The 27551-nt window shown below is 44.4% G+C and overlaps 1 protein-coding gene across 2 annotated transcripts in view; it reads left to right on the top strand.

Moving 5' to 3' along the window:
• The window catches only part of TMEM244 (transmembrane protein 244), an 89279-nt gene that overhangs the window by 42866 nt on the left and 18862 nt on the right, over positions 1 to 27551 (top strand). The window contains exons 3-5 of one of the 2 annotated variants that reach the window (XM_069224184.1): positions 4561 to 4634; positions 22580 to 22618; positions 24710 to 24754. In XM_069224184.1, the coding sequence (XP_069080285.1) occupies positions 4561 to 4634; positions 22580 to 22618; positions 24710 to 24754 (158 nt within the window). Of the gene's footprint in view, positions 1 to 4560; positions 4635 to 22395; positions 22522 to 22579; positions 22619 to 24709; positions 24755 to 27551 lie in introns of both variants that reach the window. The other variant, XM_069224183.1, reaches the window with a different exon arrangement.

The following is a 27551-nucleotide window of genomic DNA, read 5'->3' on the forward strand; positions in this document are numbered from 1 at the left end:
CTGCCTCTTCCTCATCCTCTGGCGGGGTGCAGCAGGGGAAGCAGCCTTAGGCTTCCACCATTTCCAACTCACGCCTCTCCTGTAGGGGGAAGATTACAGCATTTTCTCACCAAATGGGAGACTGTTACGTCGGACAATTGGGTTCTCAGTGTTGTGGGAAAAGTCTACACCCTTCCTTTTCGGGAGTTTCCGCCCCTCATCCCGCCCCGCCCTTCGTATTGTTCACAAGAACACCTCCTGTTGCTAGAACAGGAGGTAGAAGTCCTCCTTTTAAAGGGCGCGGTGGAGTTGGTCCCGGAGCAGGAAAGGGGTCAAGGAGTTTACTCAAGGTATTTCCTGATTCCCAAGAAGGATGGTCGTTTGAGACCAATTCTGGACCTGAGGATCTTGAATTGGTTCCTCAAGCAGGAAAAGTTCAAGATGCTGACCCTAGCACAGGTGCTTTTGGCGTTGAACATGGAAGACTGGATGGTGTCTGTCGACTTGCAGGATGCTTACTTTCATATCCCGATACTCAAGTCACACAGGAAGTATCTCCGGTTTGTGGTGGGATCGCAACACTATCAGTTTGCGGTCCTTCCGTTTGGTCTTACTTCAGCACCTCGAGTCTTCACGAAGGTGATGTCGGTGGTTGCGGCAGAGCTCAGAAGGAAGGGGATAGCAGTATTCCCTTACTTGGACGACTGGTTGATCAAAGCCAAGTCCCCGGAGCTTGTGTTGCGTCATCTGCAGTCAACAACCCAGTTGTTGTTCGACCTGGATTTTTCGGTGAACGAGCCCAAATCTCACCTAGAGCCCTCTCAGCGCCTCCTGTTCATAGGGGCAGTACTGGATACAACATTGGGTCGGGCCTTTCCTCCGCCTCAGCGGATTCAAGATATTCAGGATTTGGTTCCAATGTTTCGAAATGGAGCGGTAGTTCCAGTCCTCAAGGTCCTTCGTCTGCTCGGTCTTTTTGCCTCCTGCATTCTGTTGGTCACGCATGCTCGCTGGCACATGAGGGCTCTTCAGTGGTGCCTCCGAAGGCAGTGGTCTCAACACAGAGGGGATCTAGAGGGTACTGTCAAGATCTCCAGAGATGCTGCTGTGGATTTGAAGTGGTGGATTGTAAGCAACAATCTTTCGCAAGGAAAGCCGTTCCAGCAGTCGCCACCAGTGGCCACAGTCATAACGGATGCTTCCACTCTAGGGTGGGGAGCTCATCTGGGGGATCTGGAGATCAAAGGTCTTTGGTCTCCAGAGGAACAGATTTTTCACATCAATCTGTTAGAATTACGGGCTGTACGTCTGGCTCTCAAGGCCTTCCTCCCTTCCCTTCGTGGTCAGTCGGTACAGGTCCTAACGGACAATACTACCACGATGTGGTACATAAACAAGCAGGGAGGAGTGGGGTCGTACCTTCTCTGCAGAGAAGCTCTTCGACTATGGTCCTGGGCAAAGGACCATCGGATTTGCTTGATAGCAAACCATCTGGCCGGAGTTTTGAACGTGCGTGCGGACAGTCTCAGTCGCCACTTCTCGGCAGACCACGAGTGGCGTCTCCATCCAGATCAAGTCCGTTTAATCTTCCAGAGGTGGGGGTTTCCTCGGGTAGATCTGTTCGCCACTCGAGAGAACGCGCATTGTCCGTTGTTCTGCAGCCTTCAGTATCCGATGCAGGAAGCGTTGGGGGACGCGTTTCAAATGACCTGGTGCGGCCAGTTGCTTTACGCGTTTCCTCCCATACCCTTGATTCCTCGAGTATTGAGGAAGATTCGCCAAGACCGGGCTCTAGTAATCTTAATAGCTCCGGATTGGCCAAGGAGGGTGTGGTACTCCGACCTTCTCCAACTCTCAATGTGCCCGCCGCTCCGTCTCCCTTTCAGGGCAGACCTCCTCTCGCAGTCGCAGGGGCAGGTTCTACACCCCAACCTCCAGAGTCTGCACCTACATGCCTGGAGATTGAACGGGGTAACCTGAGTTCCTTCTCTCTCCCGCCTGAGGTAGTGGATGTTATATTAGCGGCCAGGCGACACTCCACTAAATCTATCTACGCTAATAGGTGGTCTAAATTTGTTGCGTGGTGTGGAGAGAGGCAGATTGATCCTTTGCATGCTCATCTATCGGACGTTTTGTCTTTTGCTCTATCTCTGGCGCAGAAAGGTTGTGCAGTGACTACCATTAAAGGTTATTTATCGGCCTTGTCAGCCTTCTTATGTCTTCCAGACCAACCATCTTTATTTAAATCCCCTATTGTTATCAGATTCTTGAAAGGTCTTCTAAATCAATATCCTCCAAAGCCATTCGTTATGCCGCAATGGGATTTGTCCTTAGTCCTGACTTTCCTTATGGGGTCCCCTTTTGAACCTATGCATTCTTGCCCCTTGAGGTATTTGGTTTTAAAAACAGTCTTCCTGATAGCTATAACATCAGCAAGGAGAGTGAGTGAGTTGCAGGCCTTATCAGTAAAACCCCCTTATACAACTTTTTATGGGGATAAGGTGGTGTTGAGGACCAAGGCTGCTTTCCTCCCGAAGGTTGTTTCACCCTTCCATTTGGCTCAGGCAATTACTTTGTCCACGTTCTATCCTCCGCCTCATCCTTCCAAAGAGGAAGAAAGACTGCACCGTCTGGACCCAAAGAGAGCGTTGAGCTTCTTTATCGATAGAACAAAGGATTTCAGGCTGGAGGATCAGCTGTTTATTGGATACGTGGGCAAGAGGAGAGGAAAGGCAGTCCACAAGAGAACACTCTCCAGGTGGGTTGTTCTTTGCATTAAAATATGTTACTCTTTGGCAAAGAAGGATCCTCCTGAGGGCATTAGAGCTCATTCCACCAGAGCTAAGTCGGCCACTTCGGCATTGGCCAGAGGTGTTCCTGTGGTCGACATCTGCAAGGCCGCAACTTGGTCGTCCCTTCACACTTTTGCAAAACATTACTGTTTGGATTCTGAGGTTAGAAGGGACGGCCATTTTGCACGGTCAGTGCTGCAGGATTTCTTGGTTTGACCATTTAGGCACCCACCGCCGGGCGTGGTACTGCTTTGGGACTCTATTCATGAGGTGAGGAATCCACAGGTAGTTGTATCCATCAGAAGAACGAGTTACTTACCTTCGGTAACGACTTTTCTGGTGGATACATTAGCTACCTGTGGATTCCTCACGGTCCCACCCGCCTCCCCGTTGCCTTTCTGGTCTTACCAAGTAATCCTTGAGTGCGCTCCTCTTGGTCTTTGAGGGTGCAATAGATGTATATATAATATATTTATATATATATATGTATATATCTTTATGTATATACTTGGTGTGTGTATATATTTTAAAAGAGAGAGTTTTATATATATATATATATGTACATAAAAAGATTTACAGTTATTCATACAATGTGGTGTATTTTTACAATATAATGGATGTTGCCTTGCTCTTTCATTGCATTGCCTGGTTGTTCTCATGCACGTAAAAAATGATTGGTACTGACGTCCGCACGTCGTCGAGGACCTCTTATTGCCTGTATGACGTCAGACGGCGTCGCGTGGACGACAGTGACGTCCTCGTCGACGTGCAGAGACTAGTAAGAAGATTTCCGTCGAATGCTGGCGCCATGGGAGTATTCATGAGGTGAGGAATCCACAGGTAGCTAATGTATCCACCAGAAAAGTCGTTACCGAAGGTAAGTAACTCGTTCTTCTGGTCATTCACCATGTTCCTGCGCGCCTTTGCCAAATTTTGTCATGTAATTACACCATGTGGCGTAATGGCATATTTTGAGGAATTTCATGTAACAACTATAATGTAAAATTTCTGAAATTATTGTAGATTATGCTGGCATATGGAAATTTCACCCAGGACTAGTGTTTTCAGCAATAATGTACTCAGCTCTGTAACTCTTGTCAGTAGTTTTAGATAGTTTTTGATCTTTTCAGTGCCAGGATGCCCTGTGCAAATCGCTTGCTTTATAAAAAACTTAAATAAATGAGATAATTATATCTAGGTAAGTGTAGATTTGCTATAGTTAATACCACACCCACATACCATGATCATATACATCAACTATAATATGTGATGAAGGTAAGTGTATGTTTACCATTCTTAAATTCACATCTGTGTACCTTGATGATATAGGTAATCACACCATCTTCTTTATTGGGCCGTACATTTTCTAACAAAAATACCACATACTGACCGATGTCTCACAATTAACTGCCTAAAAACAGACGAGGAAATAGAAGAAGAGTTCTAGAATATTTGAGAGATATGGTCCATAGAAAAATCAAGGACCATGCCCGCAGATTCCATCTGAATCCTGAATTGACTCTTTGGAATTGTCTTGGAAAAGCCTTGGCAAGCAGAAAAATGTAAATGTGAAAGGGCATTATATGAAAAGTGCCTGGCAGCAGAGAAACAGAGTACCTGGGTAAAGATGCAGGAGAGGTTGGGTCAAATGAAGTAAGACTTTAACATGTTACAGTAGGTGCTATTTGCAGATGGATAGCTTTTGCAATTTCTTTCATCATTATGTATAGGTGATGCAAGCGTTCTCCAGTTAACAAACTTTTTTTTTGTTTTTGTTTTTTGTCACCAGACTTGACACATTTGACGGACTCATCCCATTCGACTTCAAGACAGATCTGTCTGACTCGCACTCAAAATATCTGGGTAAGCAGTGCACCTGCTCTGTGCCAACAACTTCATACAAAGGGCTCAGGATTGGTGAAGTGTAACAGGGACTGTCTTCAGATTCATTGTTTCAGGATAAGTATGGCCAGAACTGTCCACAGTTAGTTACAGCATGTTTTAGCTACACACCAAAAAACTATGCAGGTTACCCATTCATCGTTCTAGTTAAGTTCTTGTACACATAGAACACATCATCTGCTGTACTTTTCTTCAGTTCAATTTTCACTTTGAAATGTGTACACTCGTGACAGGCAGCTTGTGTTTTGTCCTTTATACCTTTTTAAGGCTGTCAAATGTTTATGCAAATTATACAGTAAGTATAAGTTACTTACCTGCGTTAACAATCTTTCTGGTAATTTATCTATGTACTTCCAGGTACCTCACCAGAATAATTATCTGAGACATTAGACTGGACCTGGAAAGCTTCAAAGCTCTCAAGTTGCTGGTATGGGGCATTGGTGATGTCTGAAGACCTAACCAAATCCATATAACACCTACCCCTGCACAACAACATCAGTTTCCATCCATTTTTTTAAAATATTAGAGGCGAGCAGATGGACTGGCATTTACATTATGTAGTACAGTACCAAACTTGAATTGGGATCTTATTAACTTACCCTAAAACTCATCCATCAAATAGGGAAGTGGGTGGGAACGGTGAAGAATCGGCAAATAGAAAGACTATCCATCAGAAAGATTGTTACTGTAGGTAAGTAACTTTATTTCTGATGGATACTTCTATCTGCAGATTCCTTACAAGTTAAATAGATTCCAAAGCAGTAACGTTCCAAGGAGGAGAGATGATGGATGGTTAAATGAGGAAGGCCTGGTCAGTAATCTGGCAGAATGGCCATCCTTCCACACCTTGCAGTAATACTTAACAAAGGTGTTAGGGATGCCCACGTAGCTGTCTTGCAGATTTCTGCAGTAGGAACACCTCCAGCAGGGGCAGATGTTGATGATTTGGCCCTGGTGGAATGAACACTAAGCCATTCCTGTGTCTTTTTTGGGCCAAATCATAGCAGACCTTGATGCCGAGGATGATTCATCTGGATAGGCTCTGCTTCTGATTTGCCCTGCTTTAGTTAAAAGCAAAATACCTAACAAAGAGACGGTCACCTAGTCATATATTTTGGTGAGGTCAAGGTAGAAACTGACCACCAGCCAAGGCTCCAGCCTATAAAGCCATTCCTCCTTCGTGGGTTGGGGCAGGAGGGTAGACGATTGGTAGGGTGGTGGACTGGACTAAGTTAAATGGAGTTGCCATAATAGGAAGGAAAACAGCTCTGGATCACAACACCGACTTGTCAGTGAAAAATTAAATGAACGGCGGACAGGAAATCAAGACCCCTGTAATTCAATGAACTGTCTTGCCAAGATGATTGCCACCAAAAACACTGCTTTGAAAGTTAATATCTGCAACTAGTAACTGTGCAAGAGTTAAAATGGAGACCTCAATGAAACCATCCACATGTGTTAAGGTCCCACTTGGGAACAATAAAGAGAGCTGACAGATACAAATTAGTCCTATCTTTAGAAAATGCATCACAATAGGAGATATGAAAAGAAAAGGCTGGTCTGGGAGACAGGAATTCAGATAATGAAGCCAGTTATCCCTTAACGCTGCTGATTTAACAACCTTTCTGAGCTAGGGAGAGTGTGAACTCTAGAATTTACGACATATGAGCCTGAAGAGGGTCTATTCTGTTGGCTGTGCAGTGCAAAATAAAACTGTTGCATCTCCCTGAATTAACACATTTTGTGGAGGGGTGACAAGCTGATATGATCGTCAACCACCTCTGATCGTAGTTGAACGAAGCTTAAATATATTTGTTCAGTGTCAATGCATGATAGTGGAGGCCTCGGAGACTGGTGTGCAGCACCACTTCCCTGACTGGGGAAAAAAGTTGCAGTCTGAATGCCAACCTGAGTGGGGGACATAGGGAGAAGTGCTGAAGATCCGATAAAGACTTCTGTCCTTGTCGACAAGGAAATAATAGGAGTAAGACCTCCTGCTCTGGCACTAACTCCATAGCTCTATTCAAGATGAGTTGTGCCATTTATAGCTGCAAGAGGGAGAGATGGTCTGGTTGGAGTGGAGCCTAGAATAAGGGTGTGGTGTACCCCCTTTATTATCTAAAGGACCCTCTGTTCTGAAGTAATAGTCTTCCAGTCTAGTAGAAAAACGAGGACTCCTGCCCCCACATACTTCACATGGGTTTGCAGAAGCAAACTAGTCCTGCTTTCCTAGTTGCATGGGGGAGGAAGAGGAGGTGGAGGCATGCTGGAGGGATCCGCAGCCCATACATTTAGCTGTGCCTCATTAGTGCCTGACTAGAGGATTTTGCATCTGCTGGGCCTGGGGCTGAAAGGACTTTGAGATTCCTCTGAAGGGTTAACACAGGTGTTAGTCCCTGGTTTGCTGAGGTTGTTGGAGAAGCAAGGATCAGGCAATGGCCTTGCTTGCCTTTAAGCGTTCTAACACAGAAGCTGCCTTATCCCTCAAACAGATGTGCTCCATTGAATGGGAGATCCATCAGGTTGAGTTGCACATCCATGAAGAAACAGGAGGCTTGAAGCCAAGTGTGCTGCTTCATAGAAACTTGGGTATCCATTGTGCGTGCTAGCGATTTGGTTCTGTCCAAGCTGGATCCTATAATGTGACTGGATGCATTTTGTCCATCCATTACAACCTCCTGGAAGTGAGCTTTCATGTCTTCTGGGGTTTGGGGAATGATGAGTTGGGCCATGTCCCATAAGGCATTGGTATATCGCAGCAGGAGACAGGTGACATTGAGGGACTTGAGCACCATACTGCCTGTCAAAAAAGAGTTGTTCCCCTAAGCTTAGAGCCATTTTGACAACATGTCAGAAGGAGCAGAAAGGACGTTGCCCTTCAAATGCCTAGAGGAGCAAGATACTCAAATGGCAACATTTTCTGGTGTCTTTTTGTAGTTTGTAGAAATGAAGGGCAGGTCCCCTGGTGCTGGGTGGTAGCTCCTTGCCCTCAATCTGTTGACTGCCAGTGCTGAGGTAGCCTTCACCAGGGCTTCAGTCACCTGATGCAACAAGGCCTTGCTAAAGGACAGAAGGTGTTCTAATGTGGGTGTGGCTGGGAAGAGTACCTTCATGAGCACATTCTTCTTAACACTTACCATTGGGAGCTTCAGTACTTCTGTAGCTTTTTTTGAGTGAAAGGACATCAATTCAGGAGTCAGAGAGCCTGTTGTAAATTCCACCTCCATTGTTTGCTGATTCTCCACCACCATCTTTACCATAGCCAGAATCTGATCCAAAAGATCATGGATCCTCTACCTATACTGTTCTACCTCCATTAGTCTCTGGGCTTCCCTTCTAGACCTAATCTCTCGAACTGAGGATGAGGTGGTGCTAGTTAATTTGTGTCTGGCTCCTGAGGAGGCAGCAGTGGTGATGGCTTCTGTGGTCGGGCTGGCCATGATTTGGAAGTCTGTGTCCTAGTGCAGCTGAACCCCAGCGATAAAGATGGAGGAGTTGAAGTTGGTGCTGAGGTAACAGGGCAGAATTGTGTCAGAGTCAAACGACTGAATATAGGTAGGCTTTTCCAGGGTAAATAAAAACATTTGGTAATGAAAAGACAGCTCTTTACTGTCGCAACAGGTAGATCGACCCAGCTCTCCCACAGGCAGGCAGCCGGTTTCAAATTGCTGTGGCACAGACAAACTCTTATATACACAACCTCATAATACTTTATTACAAAAAGGTAAATAATGATTGACTGGCCAGTCATAGATTGAAACAGAAAAACATTTGAACACCTGTGACCCTGTAACCCCTTAACTCTAAACTAATCTGCACATTCTTTACTTGTAGCTTTAACAATACTTGACAAACTATCCATTCTCCATGATTGAATACATGGATTTCTATAGCAAATACAATGTTAATACCATGTGTGCCTTACCATTATAACCCTAAGACCTAGCTGTAGTCTGGGCTTATTAGATTTTCAGCACTCATTGTCCAATCAGGTTTACAATCTTTTTTTGAAACACAAAGTACGTACCAGTGAATCTGTGTGCTTTGGATTATAAATTTTTCATGTTTGCTAAACACCAGTTAGTTTTTAACTGCAGTCTGTTTAAGTTGTTTATTTCAGTGTGCCCTCAAGTAAACTCTTCATCTTATTTTGGTCAGCATAAGATTTGGGTCTGCAATGTTCTTTTATTTCGTACATCGTGACAATTTATGCCAGTATCTGAACTATATTCTCTTGTGCAGGTTCTACGTTTCCTGCAGCACTTCCCCGTCTAGTTGACATGTCAACTACTGAATCTAAACTTTGATCTTGATTTGGCACTGAGTTATACACATTACCCTGTAAATCTACCACACGTGTTGGTGTCCTGGCTGGAAACATCCCTCCTGCCTTTTCACCTACTCTTATGCAATGTACTAGAATCAACTTTATGACACAAAATATTAATAGTAAGACAACAATAGATGGAATCAAAGCTCCCAACAGTCCCGACATCCAGGATGGCAGTAATGTCAACCACCCACTAACCCAATTATTTGGGGCACCTTCTTAAACTTTTGTAGATTATGCAGTTTTTCTATAGCTTCTGAGAAAGTTCCATTATCTGCATCATTTGCTGGAATAAAGCTACAGCACACTGTCCCAATTAATTTACAGTCGCCCCATTGCATGGTCGTCATGAGGTCAAGTACATAGTGGTGCTGCATCACCATTATTCTCATTGCACGCAGCTCTTCCTGAACCACATTGAACCCATCCTTGGTAGTGTTGATAGTCTTAAGAAGTTCCCATTGGGTTATCTGCAACCATCGAGCTGTTGCTTTGGCCTTGACAAATGGCAGAATACTTCCAAAGAATAGCTGTTCATCCTTAACCGATACCCCTGAGGAACGTCCCCCATAATACTTGTATCATAATATTCTGCATTTCATTTTATTCGATTTTCTTCGATTATATTGCAGCAAGGTCATTGGATGACTCAAGGGGTGCTCATGCAAAGATGTCAAATTAATTCCAGTGATTATCAAAATCAGAGCTAGCAAAGTTACAGTGGAAAAGTCCACCCCAGTTTGGTGGCAACTAACCCTACAGTAGTTCTCCACACTGCGAATAATAGTCTATGAGGTTGGAGGTGCTCTCCCGCATGTTGCCATTATCTATCGTAGTCTTACAAACAATATTTTAGCCCACAATAACAGTGCAATTTCCTCTGAAACACAAAGAAACAGAAGTTAATCTCATGACAGTCTGAGGAGTCACTGTGGTATCTATCCAAGTGTAACGTGAAATGTTTTAATCGCAGATAGGTGTAAACTTCCCTATTGCATCCTGACTAACATCAATACCTTCCCACAGAGATATAAATGTACAAGAAAATTCAATATCAGAATGCTATTTATCGTGGGCAAAGACTGATTCGGTGACTGTAAATCCTGGCCTACGGACACAATCTGGGGCAAAGGATTTACTAAATAGCTGTTACACTCACTGGGCGGGCAGGTTTCTCCTAGAAACTTTATATTTAAAACCATCTGAATCCAATCTGTAGTAGCAAGACAACCTGACTCCTTCTTGCGTGATATCTCTTCTTTGTTATCCTGTCTGTGAGAATGTTCTTCTGCTAAGGAATCTTATTTCAAGGCACTTCTCTTGTTAAATAAAGCATATCTGATCCAGTGGCATGAGTAATTAGAGAGCACACAAAACAAGGCTTATTAGTATTTTCCAAACCTTTTTCTCACATATGCCAGTACAACATATGTTCCATACTCCGGTGAGTATGGGCATTACGGGTCACAGTATTACGATAAGAAAGTTCCCTTCATACATATAAAATATTTTGACTAAACAGCTCATTGTTGTAGAAAAACAAACAGGATGGAATCGAGAGACAAAAAAGAAAAAAAAAAAAAAAAACATCTCTTTTGTTCTGTTCTTTAAAAAAAAAAAATTGTCCAAAAGCAGAGGTGGAGAGTAGTATTTTTACGATATTTTCTTCCTCCCCACCCCCGTTCCATAGATATTGTTCATAAGTATTAACGAGATGCTGGACTTAGACGAACATGGGTGCGGTGAATTCAGGGTTTTCTGACATCCACCTTGAGGGTAGTAGGGGTCACCATGGTCATAGTGTACGGTCCATCAAAGCGTGGCTCTCTCCAACTATGAGTCAGATTTCTCACAAAAACTTTATCTCCTATGTGCACAACTGGGAGGTCGATCTCATTGTTGGTGTGCTTTTACTGTTCCTTAGTTACCGGTTTAGGAATTAACTTTGCGATTTTCATTAATTCAGAAAGATACACATGCATTACATCATTTAGAATTCCTGCAGAGCTTTCCCCCTGTAATCTACTCCTGATGGAAGGGACCTGCATATCCATAAAGCTCCCTGTCACTATTGCATCAAGGGATGATCAGAACTATGTGGGTTCCTAAGGGAAATGAGTGCTAGTAGTAAGCAATACAGCCATTTCTTATGCAATGTAGAATAGCTTATCAATCAATCAGTCATTGGATTTATAAAGCGCACTACGTACCCGTGAGGGTTTCAAGGCGCTGGGGGGGGGTAAGCTGTTGTTACTGGTCGAAGAGCCAGGTCTTGAGGAGTCTTCTGAAGGTGAGTAGGTCTTGAGTCTGTCGCAGGTTGGTGGGAGGGTGTTCCAGGTTTTGGCTGCGAGGTATGAGAAGGATCTGCCGCCGGAGTTCTTTCTTCGGATGCGGGGGATGAGGGTGAGGTTAGTGGAGCGGAGCTGACGGGTAGGGGGTGTAGAAGCTGAGTCTGTTGTTTAGGTAGGCTGGTCCGGTGTCGTGGAGCGCTTTGTGAGCGTGGGTAAGAAGCTTGAAAGTGATCCTTTAGTCCACGGGGAGCCAGTGAAGGTTTCTCAGGTGGTGGGAGATGTGGCTGTGGCGGGGTACGTCGAGGATTAGCCGGGCGGAGGTGTTTTGGATGCGTTGGAGGCGTAGTAGGTCTTTTGCTGAGATGCCTGTGTAGAGTGCGTTGCCGTAGTCCAGCCTGCTGCTGACGAGGGCCTGTGTCACTGTTCTTCTTGTTTCTGTCGGGATCCACTTGTAGATTCTGCGGAGCATGCAGAGTGTGTTGTAGCAGGAGGAGGAAACTGCGTTGACCTGTTTAGACAAGGTGAGGGAGGAGTCGAGGATGAAGCCCAGGTTGCGAGCGTGGTCGGTGGGGTTCCTAGGGCGGTGGGCCACCAGGAGTCGTCCCAGGCAGAGGGGGTGGGTCCGAGGATGAGGACCACCGTCTTGTCCGAGTTCAGTTTCATTCCCTTGTGGACGTTGGTTTTGGCGGTGCACGGGTCTTTGGTGAGTGAGAGGATGAGCTGGGTGTCGTTGGTGTAGACGAGAATGTTGAGGTTGTGTTGTCGGGCCACTTGTGAGAGGGGAGCCATGTAGATGTTGAACAGCGTCAGGCTGAGGGATGAGCCTTGGGGGACCCCGCAGATGATGTCGGTGGCTTTGGAGCGGAAGGGGGGGAGGCGGACTCTCTGGGTTCTGCCGTAGAGGAATGAGATGATCCCGTCTAGGGCTTTTCCTTGAATTCTGGTTTCGTGGAGGCGTGATTTCAGGGTGCAGTGGCAGACTGTGTCGAAGGCGGCAGATAGGTCCAGGAGGATGAGGGCTGATGTTTCGCCGCTGTCCATCTGGCGTCTGATGTCGTCTGTGGCGGCGAGAAGGGCGGTTTTGGTGCTGTGGTTTCATCTGAAGCTGGACTGGGAGGGGTCTAGGATGTCGTTGTCTTCGAGGTGGCTGGTTAGTTGTGTGTTGACGATTTTTTCAATCACCTTTGCTGGGAAAGGGAGCAGGGAGATGGGTCTGAGTTGGTGGTGCTTGCGGGTGGCGTCCTTGTCGGCTGTGAGGCTGTCAGGTGTGCGTTTGAGGAGCCATTCCTTTTTTAGCTTCCAGCAGTCGCGTTTGGAGTTTAAGAGCTCGTCGGTGAACCAGGTGGCTTTTCTTCTGGCTTGGTTGTCTGTGGATTTTTTGAGTGGCGCGAGGGTGTTGGCGCTGTCGTTGATCCACAGGGTGAGGTTGTGGGCGGCAGTGTCTGGGTCGGTGGAGTCGGGGTGGGTTCTGGGCGAGAGTGTTGGTAAGCTGGTCTTCCGTAACTTTGCTCCAGCATCGGCAGGGTGGTTGTTGGGTGCGATGGTGCTCTGTATGTTTCTTGTAGGTGAAGTGGATGCAGTGGTGGTCGGTCCAGTGGAGTACGGTGGTATGGTTGAAGGTGACGTGGTCGCTTGAGGAGGAGAAGATGGGATCAAGCGTGTGGCCGGCAATGTGGGTTGGTGTGTTGACGAGTTGTCTGAGGCCGTGGTTGGTGAGGTTGTCGATCAGAGTAGTGGAGTTGGTGTCGTCGTTGTTCTCCAGGTGGAAATTTAGGTCCCCGAGGAGGATGTAATCCGTTGAGATGAGTGCGTGGGTGCTGGTGAGATCGGCGAGGGTGCTCGTGGTCCGGGGGGTCTGTAGATGAGCGTTTCTCTGAGAGTGGTGTTGGGGTCGGTGTGGATGCGGAAGTGTAGGTGTTCGGCGGTCTTGAGGGATTCGTCAGTGTGGGTGTCGACCTTGAGGGAGGTTTTGTGGGCGATGGCTATGCCACCTCCGATTCCGTTGTTGCGGTATCTACGGACGATCTTGTAGCCGTCCGGGATGGCTATTGCGATGTCGGGCGCCGAGGAGTCGTCCAACCAGGTTTCGGTCAGGAAGGCTACGTCTGGGGCGGTGGAGTCGAGCAGGTCCCAGAGCTCGATGGCGTGTTTGCGTGCGGAGCGGGTGTTGAGGAGGATGTAGTGGGGGTGGTTAGTTTCGGTCTTTGTTGGTTTCGTTGTTCTGTCGCAGGTGAATCTGCAGGTGTGGCATGCGAAGGGTCCGTGGGTGTTCCTTGGTGAGGACTGGGAGCATGCTGTCATGTGGCCGGGACTGAGGGCGTTGAGTTGGTCGGCCGTGTAGCGGCGTCTGGAGGTGCAGGGGTCTCGCGGACCAGGGGGGCTGGCACTGGTCAAGGCGCGGACGGGCACAGACAGGCGTGCCTCTGGCGTGCCAGCGGCGCGGATGCGCAGCGACCGCCATTAAGAAGGGAGGGGGAGGGAGGAGCAGCTGGGAGGTGGGAGGGAGCGGCGAATGGGGGCGTGAGGGGGCGGGGCCGCAGGGAGGCAGCGGCGGGGAAAGCGGCTCGGAGAGAGCCAGCGGCAAGGGGAGCGCACAAGGGGCAAAAGTGGCGGAACAAAACTGAAAAAAGGCACAGAAGGAGAAACTGAGGGGTGAACGGCGCACTAATACAGGGCACAAAAGACGAGTCGCAATAACATGAACGGCATGAATGGCACAGTAATTCACAATAATTCAAGGCACAGAGAACAAGTCACAAAACTTAAAACAGTACAAAGCACAAGTCTAGTGACGCTTACCAGAGCCCACTAGACACCAGGTATGAGGCGCAGGTGGATGCCTGCGGGTGGAGGAGGGCCTCGAACACGCGATTGGCAGCGCGTGCAGGGTCAAGGACAGGGGAACAGCTTGGTGGTGCTGCGGACGTGGGGGTGCGGTCTCCTGACCAAAATCAGGTCAGAGGTCGCTCCTTACTGATCTTTCTCTTCAGAAGCTCGTTTAGGCGTTCAACAATGACGTTAGTTTGGGGGGTGGTACACAGAGGATAACCTATGCTTTATCCCTAACTGTGTTGTAATATGTATAAATATTGCGTTGACAGAATGGGTGCTATTGTCAGATCTTATTCCCTCTGGAATTCCCCATCATGGAATTACTTCACAAATTAGAAAGGTAGCTGCACTGATTTAGTTTCACAGTGTACACACTGTCCAGCTTTAATCCATCTGGAAAAAGGGCAGACCACAACTATAAGGTAAATACAGTTGCTGCATGTGACAGGGAGGATGCAGGGGACAAGGAAGTGGACGTCACTGACATGACAGAACTCCTACATGGATGCCCCAGGGGTACGACGGAGCAGCTAGATGGTATTTGCACCACACTTCAGCCCACACCGGGAGCAATTTGTGCACCAGTGCAGGGGAAAAGGACAGGAAGGCACCTATCTTGTAGAAAGCCCATATTCCTGCCCTTTTGTTATGACGCAGGGCAGCGCAGCAAAAAGGATTGCGGTGCTGCCCTGCACCAAAACATTGTAAATCTGGCCCTACATGTTTGCTTCATGTATAATAAGAATATAGCCCACATTTGGGTATACATGATCCGTGACTTGCCTTAGTTTACTAATAGCATTGCCTTCAGGGCAGAAGTATTTCCCAGTTTATGTTTAAACACTCACTTTCAATAAATATTTTACTAAAGCATGATGTGGTAGCACACTGTCATTTACAGACAGTACATTTTTAAGAAATGTCCACAAACCTTCCCACTAACTTGCAGCTTTATTGATAAAACTATGTAGTGTATTAATAATCTGTCAAAACTGGGTTTTAGGAAACATATTTATCATTTGCAAATCACCAAGTAAAGTGATCCTATTTGTTTTTATCCTATTAAAACATTTTTCCATCACATTGAAGACCAAAAAATGGTCTTACATAGCTACTGAGATGTGTTTTGAAATGTTTGTACAGTTGGCTTATTTATTTAATAGTTGTGTGTTAGGAAAAACCCACCCAGCCTTTCATTTCACAGTTTCTACAACAGGTTAGACAGGTCACCTTAGACAATCCTGGAACTCTGCAGTCAGAATGGATTAGTTCTATAACCTCTAATAAATTGTCCATACCTCTGACAATAATGATATACCCGATCCACTATTTGAGGACCCATCCTGTCTATTCCTGTTCCTCGTCGTCCTCTATTACTTCCTGTATCCTTATATTTTCCTGTTGCTGCAGTTTTTGAGTGGTCTCTGGGATCAATCCCACAGACATTGCAGTCGTCCGAGTGGCAGCTGCCGCCACAGTTCCTTCTTCTGCTCCTTTTCTGCTAGCTTTTGCTGTACCAATTTGGCTCCTGCTTTGTCACTTCCTGTTTGTTCCTCTCCCTTTCCTGTTTCTTCTTACAAAAATGAATTATATGCGCTTGTATCTCTGCCCAGGGCTTGATTTCTAATGCCACTATATTATCTAGGCTATCCTGTACATCAGAAGGTAACCCTTTTTTCACCACATTATAAAATAATGTAGCGTTTCCTTCTGTTACCTCCCAACCCTGGCCTACTTCTTGGATTCATTTTTCTTTCACCCTATTAAGGAACTGAGCGGGATCCTTGTTTGGCTGCATTGACTGAGTCATTAGAAATCCAATATCTGCCCTGTCAGAATACATCTTCCTCGACTGATGCCAAATCGCTGTTCTTACTAAATTAAATAGAGACCCATCATATCTTGTTTCCTTGAGAGTAACATTTCTCACTCCAGTCTTTTGAAAAACAGTGTCTGCTACTATAAGAGAACTAACCAAACCATTTATGTCCCCTACTGGTAATGTAATACCTACAATTTCTTAAGATTTTCCTTATCCATTTGTGGCTGTGGAACATAATGAGATTCCCCAGGTCCTTTACCTGTCAGGGGCATCTGATGTAAGGTATTGGTAGAACACAGAGGATTATGCTGTCTAGCATATTTCTGCCATACATGCAAACACTTTCTGATGTAGGGATCATTCCAGACTGGATTGCCCTACCTGTAAAGATTGCAGTCTTCATTTGCCATATCATGCGGATCAAAAGATTCTTCTTGTGGCCATGGACACATCTGTGATGTTAGTCGTACAGTCCAATCCATTAAATTCTCTACATATGGCACAGCATTGTGCCAACTCTGCTCTCCTTTTGCAACTATCTCACTAGGGGTGCGATCTGCACCGCACAAAGCTGATTGAATATTAATTTGCTGCATTGATCTATCCTGTAATGTCAGTCCTCTCATAGCTTCACATGATCTCATTCCTGGGTCTGGTTAGCCATGTGCTCCCTGAAATTGCAATTTCTCAAGCTAGCTTTCCTAACTCTGGAAAACTCCTCCTATTCACCCTTTCTAATACCAGCATGGACAGATAATCCCATCTCACTTTTTGTATGATCCAGATCAATAAGGGATCTTTATTGAATATCAGTATTATGGATAGAGTGCCTAACTCTTGAGGTTGAAACAGCTCATCCATAATTTCCGCACGCTTTTCTACAAGCTCTTATTTCTTACTTTCCAAGAATCTTCTCTACTCTCACTTTGTGATAATCACTCTTGCACGCTTTCCGATGAAATTATTACATTCCCCTTCTCCTTCTGCCATGGTGGTAAACTACTTTCAGTCCTGTCTTTTTCTTGGGATGTTGGCCATCGTGCGATGCCAACCTTTCTGTCCACATAGTCACTCTAACATCATCTGCATTTCATCAATGTGAGGTAGACATTCTTAACTATCCTTCATGCCATGTCACTCCTCCGCAATAAATGTGATGTTACTGATGAATCATATGATTGGTCATCACTATCCCCTGAACTCTGTTCTTCATTTCTGTCCTCCTCAGGAGAGGCTGGATCTAAACATTGGGTGAACTGTGCTTTCAACTGTCCTAAAAACAGAAATGCATTTATCTTTCCTTGCTGCCTGAGTGTACTCACATATTTTGGCTTTGGCATTTGTGAAGCAACATTAGGGGTAGCTTTTGGGGATTGAGAAGAAGTCTAAAATGTTGGGTTTCTCAAATCCCACTGCAGCTTCTTGTAGCTGCATCAATGTGTATATACTGGGTACCTTGGGAGAGGTACTCATAGAATAGTATTGTGGGGCGGATGAGATATTTGGTCAGGGGTGTGGAATTTTATAAAATAGCTACTTGTCCATGGGTCAGGTTGTGTCATAAATCTACTTGTCCTCTTAAAAAAGTCCACTTATCCCTTTGTTGCCTCGTATTAAGGCTACAAATTATGGTAGCAATCTTGTTACACATGAGCTCTGATAATAACCTCTCTAATTATGCCAGGGCTCATACTATTGTAGGGTTTAAATTCTAGCAATTCCCTTTTTTTCCACTTAGCAGCAGATCTACAAACTGGGGCTGGAGATGGGGGTAAACTATAGTTCCAGGGTTGGAAAGCCTTTTTGAGTCTTTACAGACCTACTAACGTGAGTGTTTTAGCAGTTTTCATCAGGGTTTCTCTAATTTTTACCCATACCAAGAAAGGTTGGAAATTTACTCCTGACAAGGGCAGAAGTAAAGCTTGATCTAGGGTTGGGAAAAAGTGGTTAGAGGGAAAGTGAACTTGTAAATGCTCAACAGATTTTTGTGGGAGCAAATATACACAAGCATATGTGCATGTGCTAAAATGCAGTTTACAAATATTTTCTAAAAGTATTGTTTCCTGGCCTAATTCTATAAAGTCTTTTGCATTCATGAAAGCCATAAGTCTGCACTAATGCACGGACATATACCATTGGTGCACTTTTATGATCTTCTTTAGGAATTGTGCTCCTAATTAGTTATCCAAGACCTTTTTGTTTTTATTAAAATTCTATCTCTCTTTCAGCCTGCCTTCCTGTGACAGCATTCTGCTCTTTCACAAGGAGCATATTGGCACAAAGTAGTTTTGTTTAGTGCCATGACCTACTGTGGCAATGTGTGTTTTTGAGACCAAAAATACTTTTGCTTTTTGCCAATGTTTGGCAGCTCCTACAATAATAAAGTTTTACTAAAACCATGTCAAAATGGAACACATATTGACAAAACCAAAAGGCTCACCAGTGTCAGACCTGACGGCTTTGCCAATGCTTGTATAGTTTCATGTTTCCCACAATCTTGTTGAAACTGGTTACTCTGATTTTTCCTTTATTAATATTTTTTGGACATACGAGCATTCAAAAACACATCTGATGCTTTTAGTGCCTAAAATTTCACACTTCAGCAAAATGTTTTTTTTTTCCCAGTTGCATTTTTGTGAACATTTTATTTTGAAAACAAAGAATCATCAAACTTGATTTCAAGCTTTTGCAAATATTTGAATCTAACCAGAGAGTATTCTGGGAGCATTATACTTAGCCTCAAATTGTTAAACTTTGCAAATGTGTGTACACATTTTTGTACTGGACCCACTATCGGTAGTGTAGTCAAAGCCTAAAACATTTTCTTTGACCACTCACCCTAATAATAAAGGCTTTTCATTAATGAACCATAAATACAAGTTTGAACTGCAATGGCATATGTACACAAATATTACTTTAGCTGCAGACAATGCCCTTCCCTGATCCATGATGTAGTACTGTAAACTAGCAACCAAAGGGTTTGTGCTGCAGGGGGTTGGTCCTACTTGTCCCGAGGACAAAATAAACATGAAAACTTGTTGAGTTTGACTCCAAACAATATGTCCTGGGCGTAGGGCTATAGGAATTCCACACCCCTGTATTAGGGGTATTATTTTTAAAGGGGTCTTTAGATTTTTCACAAAATATTTGCCACATGGCTAGAATAGTTTCTCTTTTTTGTAGTTTGGTTCTCCCATACTTACTCCTGAGGTATGTAACAATTTGCTTAATTATTGTATCATCAAATGTCTCTTCTTTTGGGCAGGGATACATATGTTTTTGTGTAGCTTTAGACTATTCATAACAATATCGTTGTAATTTTCTCTCATTATGGGGAAAGACCTTCTGCATATGTGCTAAGGGAGTCTCCATAATTATTCGTTGTCCAAATGTAACCTACAAATATTACACCGCTTTTAAAACTTACACAAATGTTTTTAAAAGCAGGTCAATTTAGCAAATTTTGTCTTTGCCATTTATACAATACATATGAAAAAGAACATTCCGCAACATTAACTAACAACATCACACAGTGGCCACTTCATTCATACACACACACACACTCACAACCAAGAGCATACAAATATAAATACATCAACTATTTTCCTAAGTATGAATCACCATTTTTTCTAAACCTAAATGGTAAATGTACCCTGCAACCCTCATCACTTCCCTCTGCGCCTAGAGAGGATAACGTTTTCAAACTATGTGTCCTTCAGACAGTAGAGTGACTTCTGGATATTAGATCCAATGTAGTATTTCGAGTGTCCAGATTGTACTCGGAAGTGCATCTTAACAACATCAACCTTCCCACTGTCCCTCTGTCAAATGATTAGACATCCATTGGCAATCCTCAATTTAGAATTACCCAAATTGACTGCATCTAACTCGTCATTATGAAGAATAAGTTAACCAGTTAAGCAGCACCCAATTAATCAACAATATTCTACTCGAAAACTGTAAATGCAACTGGTCACTTTTCTCTGTGCTCAGAGAAGATAAACTTTTCGAACCCTATGTTTCTCAGACCACAGAATGACTTCCAGACATTAGGTCCATGACAGCAATTTGAGTGTTTTTAGGTCTTACCTGGAGGTCAAGTTTAGCAACATCAGCTCTTCAGCTGTCCCTCTATGTCGACAAAAACACCTATTTCACCCCCCCCCCCTGAATTTCAAATTACCTACATTGACCACTTCTAGCTCGGTGCTAGGAACAGGTATATCAGTTATATAGCGCCTTTGCTTATATTGTGCAACACAGGTTCACAATCTTGCAAGTGATACCCTTATATTGCTTATAATCTAAATACCTATATCTGTGTTTACCACTGCCAAGGAAAATAAGTTGTACATTAAATGAAAAAACAGGGAACATTAGTCTGCATTTGCGCTGACCTTTAAAAGACCGCAATCCCCAGAATCTTTCCCAGCCCCTGTGCATAGACAGAACTGTACAAACATTGGCATCTGCTTACGCAATCAAAGATGTGCAACATCTATGCAGGAGGGGTAGGTGGTCCTCCAGTGTCGGCTGTCAGGTGAAAAAAGCAGAAATGAGACTTATATGCTGCTTGCTAACAGTGGCAGCGTAAATAAAAACTTAAAATTGGGAAGAAAGACAGACTCTTCTTCAGCAATGAAAAGACAGCCCTTTACTTACGCAACAGGGAGATTGACCCTCCTCACACAGGCAGGCAGCCGGTCTCAAACTGCTGTGGCAAAGACAGCCTCTTATACACAAAAACACACAATACTTTATTACAAAACAGTAAATAATCATTGACTGGCCAGTCATAGATTGAAACAGAAAAACATTTGAACACCAGTGACCTCGTAACCCTTAACTCTAAGATAATCTACATAGTCTTTACTTGTGGCTTTAATAATACTTGACAAACTTACAATTCTTCACTCTTGAATATATGCATTTCTACAGAAAATACAATTTTAATACAATGTGTGCCTTATCATTATAACCCTTGGACCTCTGTGTAGTCTGGGCTGATTAGATTTCCTGCACTTATTGTCTAATCAGCTTTAAAATCTTTTTGGAAACACGAAGCACGTTCCAGTGAGCCTGTGTGCTTTGGATTATAAATTCCTGCATGTTTGCTAAACGTGAGTTAGCTTTTAACTGCAATCTGTTTATGTTATTTATTTCAGTTTGTCCTCGATTGAACTCTCCACCTTATTCTGGTCAGCATTGGATTTGAGCCTGCAGTGTTCTTTTATTTCAAACATTGTGACATTTTCTGCCAATTTCTGCTGTTGTGCTATATTTTCGTGTACATATTCTACATTACCTGTAACACCTGTAAGTTGCTGTGGGCCCAGAAGATGCATGGGATGGTGCTGTGGCTCTCGCAAAGATGTTATACAAGGGGCTGAGAAATGCTGTTGCGTCTGAACCTGGTGTCTGAAATTCTGTGTAGGAAAATCGTGGCCTGGGGGACGCTGGTGCTGGTGGAGCTGGGAGCACCTAAGGTTGTCCAGGTGAAAATTAAGGTGGTTCTGGGTCTGTGTCTTGTGGAGTCACTGGCGCTCAGTGGGTTGAGTATCTTGTGACTTACCTCTGCCATGTTTCTTTTGCTTTTTGTGCTTCTTCCACTTGCCTGATTAAAGTGAGGAAGATGACCAGGAGCGTGTCCTCCACAGATGACCGCTGCAGCTGTCATTGCCGGCATGGGCCACAAATAACTTGACTTCATGCTCTTTGATAGCCTTCAAGTGTATGCTGATGCATGATTTGCAGCTACGGAAGCCATGGACCGAGCCTAGGCACTAAAGGCAGATGTAATGGGGGCCAGTGACATCTCTCCCTCCCAGTTCCACCAGTGATTGAAGTCCATGCGTTTTGAAGTAGACATTTGTACTAATCTGATCATTTTCTGTGAGGAAAACTCATGATTCTCAGGAGAGAAAGCAAGCTCCAGAATCAGCATTGAAGGCACTGAAAAGGTGCTGAACTTTTTGCGCCAGGGTGGGTGTTATAAGGCTTTGGCAAGGTTATCTAACTTCACTTACTGTGTTAATATGAAGCCACTGCCCTCTACCAGTGATTTGAGAGCTTTGTTGTTTTCCAGAACCAGTCTGATGCCTCGGATAATTCTACAGGAGAGAAACCTGCAGTTAGAAGTATCTACCAGAATGATAGTTTAGCTCCCTTATTATTATGATAAAAATGACTGTACCTTACAGATGCATTGTATTTGTCAAATCTGCTTACATTTTCTGTTCGTCTTCTGACTGTGAAGACAGCGACTGGACACTGTTGGCCTTACCAGTAGACTTAGTTCTTTAGAGGTCAATCAATGTGTTTGTTATTAACAACTCATGCAAGGCTAACTACAGGTGGTTGTAGGAAAAAATTTGCTCGCATGCAATCTGGATGGTGCAGCATGTGGTAAAAAACAGTAGCATTATGCTCTCCGATTTACCTCCTCAGTAAACCTCCTGTCCATGGAGCTAACCTACTTTACCTGTGGCCTTCTCTTTGCTGCGGTGGTGAAACGTTGGGTCTGGGATTATGCCATCACTGTTACCATCATCCATGTAGCAGTGACATCTGCAGGTGAGCATCCCTAAGAGTTACAGTGATACATCCATGTTTCTCTTTTTATCTTGTTCAGTGCAGTTCGCGTTGAGAACAACTTTACCCACAGTTATTGGTAAGTGTAATTAGCAGCTTTCCAACATACCTTGTTAACCATATTTTCTATAATGGGAGCTTCAGAGAAGGGGTGCTATCCTTTGAAATTCAGATCTCCCATTACGTTCTCAACCTCAAGGTATTAGACAACTGAGTTACTTAGGAAAGTCAACTAACAATAAATGTCTCCAATTTGTATACAGATCACTATTCTTGAATATGATCCCAAAAGGTACAGATAGCCTGCTCAACCAGTATTCAAGGAGTTAACATTGAGCACCATAGCTTTTCATCGTCATAGATCGTTTTCTTAGAAAGGAGTGCTGTTAGGAATATTGTGCCTGCAGTGCTCCCATGGACTATATGAACAAGCGGTAATGGAAACGGACCTCTACTGCCAGCCAGCAGCAGCACAGTATATGTATTTTTGGTGACAGTATGTTCTCATTATGACAATTCTTTCGGTGTGTCTTCACATTCCACTGCATGGTTGAGCTGCTGAAATCTTTCTGCTAGTCCAGCCGCTGTGTTGAAAGTCCTAGTCTTTATGCTGTGTCTGTAGTAGGTCCCTTGAGGGTCCTACTCAACATTTACTTGTCTTGGGGCCAGGCCCTTAGGCCTTTCTCTCTCCATAATATTACTCTGATAATAGAACTTAAATAAAACTCTTCTAAGGCTGTCTGAATGTTTATTTTTTTAAATATTGCTACACGGATTATTACAATTTACTTGCAAGATATGTTTAACAATAAATAGTGAAACACGGAATTTGTGAACATGTCATAATGCCAAGGGTATCTGTCCTGGCCATTTTTTTTCATCATACGTTCTTCTAACACAGCCTAGCAAATTCCAGGCTCAAAGTTTTTTGCACATTGCTTTTGGTCATTTCTTTAGGTATCCCAGAGACCACTTTAGCAGTCTTGTCAGTCTCATGTTTTCCAAAAACGTAATTCTAAAAATACATGTATCTGTATATTCGTAGTGGGGCCTTGGTTCGGCCCTGTTCATTCATTGGTCTATTCACGTGCCATTCATATTTTGCTTACACCCAATATGACATTCAGCATGTTGCAAAAAGTCTGCCCACTTCATACTTGGGCTATGTTGCACTGAGAGATGGCATTGTGCCTCTTCACGGATGTTCAGTCGCCGGACAAGGCGTGAACTTCAATGCCAAGGCTGGTGCGCTTGGGCTGCAGCATATTGCACATTGGTACATAAAAAGGTGAGCTTGCCATGACCAAACCTAATTGCTTTCTGAATGCTTGTTTTGTGGCCTACCTCTTTGAATTAATTTACTGATGCTTTTGTTTAACCATTTCTGCAAGGATGCCCTTGTGTAAATTCACTATCATTGCTGTAGATTGCTACACTTGCATGTTATTGGGGAACAACACATCCATCCCCAGGTTCGTGTTTCAGGAGCACTAACCTGATTGATAAAGCAAGACCTCCCTCCTCCTTCTCTAATATGTTAACTTTGTAAATGTTAATATCTCTTTATGACTTTTCCCTTCTTTTCGCCAGTGTATGTGCTTATATTCCCTGGATGTGGTTCAGGAATCTGAGGTGTTAACCAGTCACCCTTTTGGCAACCCTCTGTAATTGTCTTCATTTTGTCTATCCCCCTGGAGATGAAACCTCCAGATCCGGGCAGTATACTTAAGATGAGCTGGACAGTGATGCAATTATGGTCGCTACAATTGGACAGAATAATCCAGCTGTGGCCTCCAGATCTTTAAATAACAGTCCATATAATACTGGTGCAAAAGAACCTATTTGCCAGATGGGGCCTCTAAAACGGTACCAAATACTGCAGAGGAGTTCTCCAGGACTGACCACAGTACTTCAAATATGGCTCCCAGAACGTAAGACTATCCAGCAGATCTGGTCATTAGAAGCAACTCACTACTCAATAATTGAAAATGATACTGCAGAGCAAGTATCATTGGTGCCATGTACTATGGTAATACAATCCCTCATTGCCTTGCTGGTTATATTTTTATTGCAGACCTCAGCATTACTCTATAGACTTGTGTACATCATCGCTGTTTAAGGAGCCTTCTACCAGGAGAATGACAAAGAATGAATTGCTTTTGTCTTGCAGTGATGATGGAATTTCCTCAAATCTGGCAGTGGTGGCTGGCGATTGGTATGTATTGAAATCACACACCGAGTTGTATTTTCAGTGACTGATTCTTTCTGTGCAGTCCTATTCCGGCTCACTTTGGGCCTCGAAGCAGTCTGAGTCCTTACTGATCAAGAACCCTTTCTTTTTTCTGCAGTTGAAGCGTGGATTGACTTTGGGGGAGTGGGGACAACTGTTAGCATATGGGTTTTCTGGTCAACAGGGTAGCATAATGGTACTGTAATGATTGTTTTAAAGTTTTTTAAGAACACTCATAAACAGGGATAATGTTATCAGTAGTGTGGGTGTTTAACTTTTTTCTAGTCCTTAGGTGTGATTTGCTGTACGGAAAATAATGCTTACCCTGTAACCATGTTTAGACCGTGTAGTGGTGTAGATTTACATGCTCTGATTATTCCTGCCATCTATTGTACGGAGCAGAACATTTGCAAGGTTTTTTTTTTGTTTGTTTGTTTTTAAAGAAGCCTTTTTACTCAAGATGTTTTGTGACTTCTCCCTTAGTCCACACTGCCGTATGATCTCCTGTGTAGAACAAGGGTAAAACGCTCTGTAGGGTTGTTATTTTTACATTCTCAGGCTGGATTTACAAAACCAGTTTTGGGTGACTTGATCTTCTCAAGCTTATTAGCTACCTGACGTCCAAAGAGATGTTCCCTATCAAATGGCACATTGATGAGGTGATGTTGAACCTCAAGGTGAAAGCTCGACTTCCAAAGCCAACAGTGACGCAAGAGGATGTTTGTGTTGACCACCTTGGAGGCTATGTCAGCTGTGACCAGAGTGAAACAAATAATGGCACTTCAAATGATCGTCCCTTCCTGGACTAGGTCTCTCCTTCTCTTCTGGTACTCCTCTGGGACATGTTTTTCCAGCTGCTTCATTTCCTCCTAGTGATGACGATCGTAGTGGGGAAAAAGGTGTAGGATCAGAATAGGGGTCCTGAGGCTAATGGTGACTATTGTGATGAGAATGGAAAGAGTCCTGAGGTGGCTATGGTTGTGGTGAAAGTTGGGGACTGTCTGAACGCTGATGTGGCACAGGGCTGGTGACCAGGACCCTAATCTTTTTAGGGATGGGGTAACATTCCAACACCTCTGAAAATTCCCCCTCAAAAGCCAGCTTCTTTTTTCGAGATGCTGTCTATGCTGTTTGTGGCTCTTGTGTGTTGGTGGTGATTGATATGAATCTTCACTGAGGAGAGTTAGTTGCTGATCTTGTGCTGCTTCTCATCGGTCACCTCTAAGACAATCCTGTCTCAATCAACTTTGATCTTAGCATCAATACCTTTTGCAGAGGTGGGTTCTTTGTTTTTCTAGAGGTCAGCGTTGATGCCTACTATGGTTAAGAAGATGGCTGGTCTGAGCCTCTGGGTCAAGTTGGTGTTGGTTGAAGCTGAGGCTTGAAGCATGTGGTTCGGGACTTCTCTAGGGCCAGTGGAGGGTCTCTATGCCAGAGGCCAAACCCGAACATTGGTTCCTCAGACTTCACATCTAATTTCCTCAGCAGTGGTGCTTGACTTCAGGCTAAGGCTGTTTTCAAGCCTGAACTCCAGAGGGTCGGTCGTTGGGTGTGGATTGAGGAACAGGATTGAGGAACAGTGGCTCTGAGTGTGATCTTTTGCAGTTTGATGGTGTCCTTTGAATTCAGAGCCCTCAAATGAAAGTTCCTTCTTCAAAACGCCTCCTCTTTTTTAAAACCTTTGTAAAGAAATGGCTCCCTGTTGCAGTTACCCCCCACTTTTTGCCTGATACTGATGCTGACTTGACTGAGAAGTGTGCTAGGACCCTGCTAACCAGGCCCCAGCACCAGTGTTCTTTCACCTAAAATGTACCATTGTTTCCACAATTGGCACACCCTGGCATTCAGATAAGTCCCTTGTAACTGGTACCTCTGGTACCAAGGGCCCTGATGCCAGGGAAGGTCTCTAAGGGCTGTAGCATGTATTATGCCACCCTAGAGACCCCTCACTCAGCACAGACACACTGCTTACAAGCCTGTGTGTGCTGGTGAGAACAAAATGAGTAAGTCGACATGGCACTCCCCTCAGGGTGCCATGCCAGCCTCTCACTGCCTATGCAGTATAGGTAAGACACCCCTCTAGCAGGCCTTACAGCCCTAAGGCAGGGTGCACTATACCATAGGTGAGGGTACCAGTGCATGAGCACTGTGCCCCTACAGTGTCTAAGCAAAACCTTAGACATTGTAAGTGCAGGGTAGCCATAAGAGTATATGGTCTGGGAGTCTGTTTTACACGAACTCCACAGCACCATAATGGCTACACTGAAAACTGGGAAGTTTGGTATCAAACTTCTCAGCACAATAAATGCACACTGATGCCAGTGTACATTTTATTGTAAAATACACCACAGAGGGCACCTTAGAGGTGCCCCCTGAAACTTAACCGACTATCTGTGTAGGCTGACTAGTTTTAGCAGCCTGCCACAAACCGAGACATGTTGCTGGCCCCATGGGGAGAGTGCCTTTGTCACTCTGAGGCCAGTAACAAAGCCTGCACTGGGTGGAGATGCTAACACCTCCCCCAGGCAGGAATTGTCACACCTGGCGGTGAGCCTCAAAGGCTCACCTCCTTTGTGCCAACCCAGCAGGACACTCCAGCTAGTGGAGTTGCCCGCCCCCTCCGGCCAGGCCCCACTTTTGGCGGCAAGGCCGGAGAAAATAATGAGAAAAACAAGGAGGAGTCACTGGCCAGTCAGGACAGCCCCTAAGGTGTCCTGAGCTGAAGTGACTCTAACTTTTAGAAATCCTCCATCTTGCAGATGGAGGATTCCCCCAATAGGGT

Source organism: Pleurodeles waltl, chromosome 3_1 (genome assembly GCF_031143425.1).
Source record: "Pleurodeles waltl isolate 20211129_DDA chromosome 3_1, aPleWal1.hap1.20221129, whole genome shotgun sequence".
Taxonomy (NCBI): domain Eukaryota; kingdom Metazoa; phylum Chordata; class Amphibia; order Caudata; family Salamandridae; genus Pleurodeles; species Pleurodeles waltl.